At 32.7% G+C, this 4,305-nt stretch overlaps 1 protein-coding gene across 1 annotated transcript in view; it reads right to left on the bottom strand.

The window, feature by feature from the left end:
* Positions 1–1,265: 1,265 nt before the first annotated feature.
* The window catches only part of LOC106870039 (NAD-dependent protein lipoamidase sirtuin-4, mitochondrial), a 32,053-nt gene continuing 29,013 nt past the window's right edge, over positions 1,266–4,305 (bottom strand). The window contains exon 3 of the mRNA XM_052970728.1: positions 1,266–2,747. Within this exon, the coding sequence (XP_052826688.1) occupies positions 2,601–2,747 (147 nt within the window). The 3' untranslated portion in view covers positions 1,266–2,600. The remainder of the gene's footprint in view (positions 2,748–4,305) is intronic.

Genomic DNA, 4,305 nt, shown 5'->3' with positions numbered 1-4,305 from the left:
ATATATATATATATATATATATATACATATATACGATGGGCTTCTTTCAGTTTCTGTCTACCAAATCCACTCACAAGGCTTTGGTCGGCCCAAGGCTATAGTAGAAGACACTTGCCCAAGGTGCCACGCAGTGGGACTGAACCCGGAACCATGCGGTTCCTAAGCAAGTATCGTCAGTATCCCCTGTTTGTGAATAGATGAATGCAGGTTTCATTGGGTGATGGTAGAGATTAAGAACCAATGAAGAGAAGAGATGAAATCTAGAAGTCTATGGTATCCAGGAAAAGAGCATTAAGGTAGGAAAGAAACTAATTTACAAATTCTTCCAATAAATACATAAACTGCAATTTAAGACATACAAAATACTGATTTCAAATTTTGGCACAATGTCAGCAATTTTAGAGGCAGGGATAAGTCAATTACATTGACTCCAGTGTTCAACTGGTACTTATTTCATTGACCCTGTAAGGATGAAAGGCAAAACTGACTTGGTGAAAATTGAACTAAGAATGTAAAGACGGCTGAAATGTGTCTAAGTATTTTGCCTGGCATGCTAACAGTTCTGCCAGCTCACTGCTTTGAAAACATACAAAATATTGGCAACAGAGGTAATAGTGATGATAATGGTGGTAGTAGTAGTGATGGTGGTGGTAATTGTAGTGGTGGAGGTGGTAGTGGAAGTGGTGATAATTGTGGTGGTGGTATTGTTGGTAATGGTAATGGTGGTGGCAGTGGTAGTGATAGCTCTGATGGTAGTGATGGTGATAGTGGTGGTGGTGGTGGTGGTGGTGGTAGTTGATAAAATGACAGTGATGGACAAATCTCACAAGAAAAGATGGATTAAACAATGAACAAATTCAACAGATTCATTTACAATTCTTTTTTATTCAAAAGAAATTCCAAGTGTAGTCTGCATCACATAAACATTCTAATACATATGAAGTAACAAGTTTACAGTTTTCATTGTTACAACAGAATATTTTGAAGGATTTTAGATACTTGTCTTATCATATCTTGTCCACAAGACTTACATTAAATTTGATTGAGACTTTGTATATTTATGCAATAATGTCTAAGGAATCTTCCCACCAAATTTCCAAAAGTTTGTTAAATAATGATGAATTTTAATGGAACTGAAAACTTCTTGGAAGGATGAGGTTAAGATTCAAACTGTTAAACTTTCCATATATATTAGAACTAAGAGATCATTTCAAAGAAGAATTAATCATGTAACACTCCAATAACAAAGAATATAAGAACCAACAGATATTTAGATTAGATTTAATAGTTTTGATACAGAGAATAAGAGACAGAATATTATAACTTCCATTTTATAGTTCCTGAGATTTTAGTCTGAGAGACACAGCTCAATGGTTCTGTCTATATACATATGTAAACATTACCTATTTTGAAAACTTAATAAATAGTCATCTATTTCAGCAAATTCTTCAAATATTCGACATATAAATTTCCTTTCAGATATGTTCATTTTTTTCTTTTTGTTTCTTTGTAGCACCATAAATGCCATCATTAGTATGAGTTACAACTGTTAAGTTCTTCATATTCAATCTTCCAGTTTCTGGCTGTTAACAACAGATGCCTGCTTTTCAAAGAGTCAAATTTATATATTATGTATTCTATTGAGGTACTTACTATGAAATCATTTTATTTGTATTTTTACAAGGATTTCTCTTTAACCCTTTTGTCACCACAATCCTCTTGAAATACATTGCCTTTGTTTCACTTACTTTTGAAAATAATGAAGAATTTAACAAAATATCTTCATCAGCATTAAACCAGTGTTTCGAACATAAATTAATATGAAATTCTGATGCAAGGTTTTACAAGGAGTATCATTGAATAAGGGACACTATAGGGTGGGTTGCTATCAAAAGGGTTACATTACAGTTTTTAACTTTTGTTTTATTTTCTATAGATGTGTCCTTAGAATAACCTGTGTGGATTTCTTGCTTTCAGCTTTACTTTAATGCTATATTTTTCTGTTTTAATTTGTAAATAGTTTCATTCTTTTTTTCTTTCCTGGTGTTATATAGTATTCAACCCTTTAGCATTCAGATTATTCTGTTGATGTAATGCTTATTAATTCACAGTCTTTTGAGTTAATCATGCATCATCTTGTAGCTTCAAGGTTTCAATGATGTAAATGTTTATTTCTAAAATTACATTGTAACATAAGTGTGAGGGGCTGGATCTGGCCAGTTTGAACATAAAACAGGCAGAATATTTGGGCCAGATATGGCCAGTTTAAATGCTAAAGCTGGAATTTCTCTAAGCTATACTTCCATTTCAATCCTGGCAGTTTTAATAAACATCTCCTTGCACAAAACACTCTACCACCTGTATATTTTTATATATACCCTGCCAACATCTGATTTTGTGATGTACTCTGTATATAATGACGAATTCCTGGTTAAATGATCATCATTAACATTATTATTATTTCATTAATAATATCATGTTAGGATAGGTACTTTCACTAATTGAGAAAACATTTTTTAAAAATATACAAGTATACAGTTCATAATTTAAAAAAAAATCAGTTACTTAAATATCAATATCCTCTTTGAATTATTGAAATACTATCCAAGAAGTAAGAATACATCACCACACTTAGCTTTTATGTGGAAGTCGAGATAATGTTCACCACGTATAGGGCCAATGTTTATTGCACCAATCTGTTTTTTCTGTTTATGAGCAGCCAAGAGAATTCTGTAGCTAGAATAAACCTAAGAGAAAATATAAACACTTTAGAATGGTAACAACCTAACATAAACCCCACCCAACAAAAAGAACATGCAACATTTTTAAAAGTAATAATACTTTAACACTTTTGTTATTATATTTGTTGAAATACATCTTTTTATTTTAATTGATTTTGAAAATAATTAAGAACATAATAAAATAATTAAAATATAATTAAGATTCTGTTGAATTAGGTACTTAAATTGAGACACACCTAAACAACATTAATTGAATAACAAGACTCTGTGCAGGGGTGTTTGTACCTGATATTCCTACCATGTGTGCAGACAATGCAACCCAGCGAAGTGAAGATATGCGCACTTGGTAATTCAGACATGTACTTTTTAAAAGGTACTTTCTATAGTATTTCGAAAGTGCAGATTCCAAGATAGATGAATAAAATATAAATGAGTAACAAAGATGTACAGGTGTCAATTCATTACAGCTGTTTCAAGTGACTCCTTTAATTGATTAATGAAAACATTACATCGTTTGAAAGAAACCTTTCACGTTAGATAACTGCATAGACTTCAAACATAGCCGATACAACCATTTCCTTAACATATTCACATCAATAATGGAACTCAAAATATTTACATTGTTTCTTTTGTCATATCTGTAGCAGAATGAGTTTAGAAAATAATGCATACCTTGTCAAGTCTACTATAATTTCAATTCTAAATTCTCTTATCCTTTAATTCTAAATTCCACCCGTGAAGTTTATATTACTTATCCCTTTGGTTTTTCATTAATTTCCCATTTGATATCATAATCAAAATAAGTATTGGCCATTCCTATCCTTCTTTCTTCCAATTATCACCCTTTCTCCATCAGGCATTCCCTTACTACTAACCCTATGCTTACCTTTTTGTGTAGATAACGCTAGATATATGGTTCCAGTACATTGAGAGTCTAGTAGATTGTCTGACATTAATTGATTTATCACCATTAACTGGAATACAGTTGACACCTCCCAATGGATTTGATTCTAAATGGTTGAAGACTACATTTTGCATAAAGTCTTCTAAGTGTAAATAACTAGGTCACTATCTTTTTATCCTGACCCCCACTATTCTGCTAGTACCGCCTGACTGGCCTTCGTAGGATTTTCGAGCGAGATCGTTGCCAGTGCCCCTGGACTGGCTCTTGTGTGGGTGGCACATAAAATACACCATTTTGAGCGTGGCCATTGCCAGTACCGCCTCACTGGCCTTCGAGATGACAAAAGAGACAATGTAAATATTTTGAGTTCCATTATTGATGTAAATATGTTAAGGAAATGGTTCCATCGTTTATGTTTGAAGTCTATGCGGTTATCTGACGAGAAAGGTTTCTTTCAAACGATGTAATGTTTTCATTACTCAATTAAAGGAGTCACTTGAAACAGCTGTAATGAATTGACACCTGTACATCTTTGTTACTCATTTAGAATTTAAAAAATTATATATCTATTTGTGTTTTTATGCTTGTTTAAGTTTGTTCCCCATTGCTGCTTGATAACTGGTGTTGGGTAGTTTATGTCCATGTAACTTACTGACTCGG

This window comes from Octopus bimaculoides, chromosome 9, assembly GCF_001194135.2.
Source record: "Octopus bimaculoides isolate UCB-OBI-ISO-001 chromosome 9, ASM119413v2, whole genome shotgun sequence".
Classification (NCBI taxonomy): Eukaryota; Metazoa; Mollusca; class Cephalopoda; order Octopoda; family Octopodidae; genus Octopus; species Octopus bimaculoides.
This window is presented reverse-complemented; position numbering and strand designations above follow the sequence as displayed.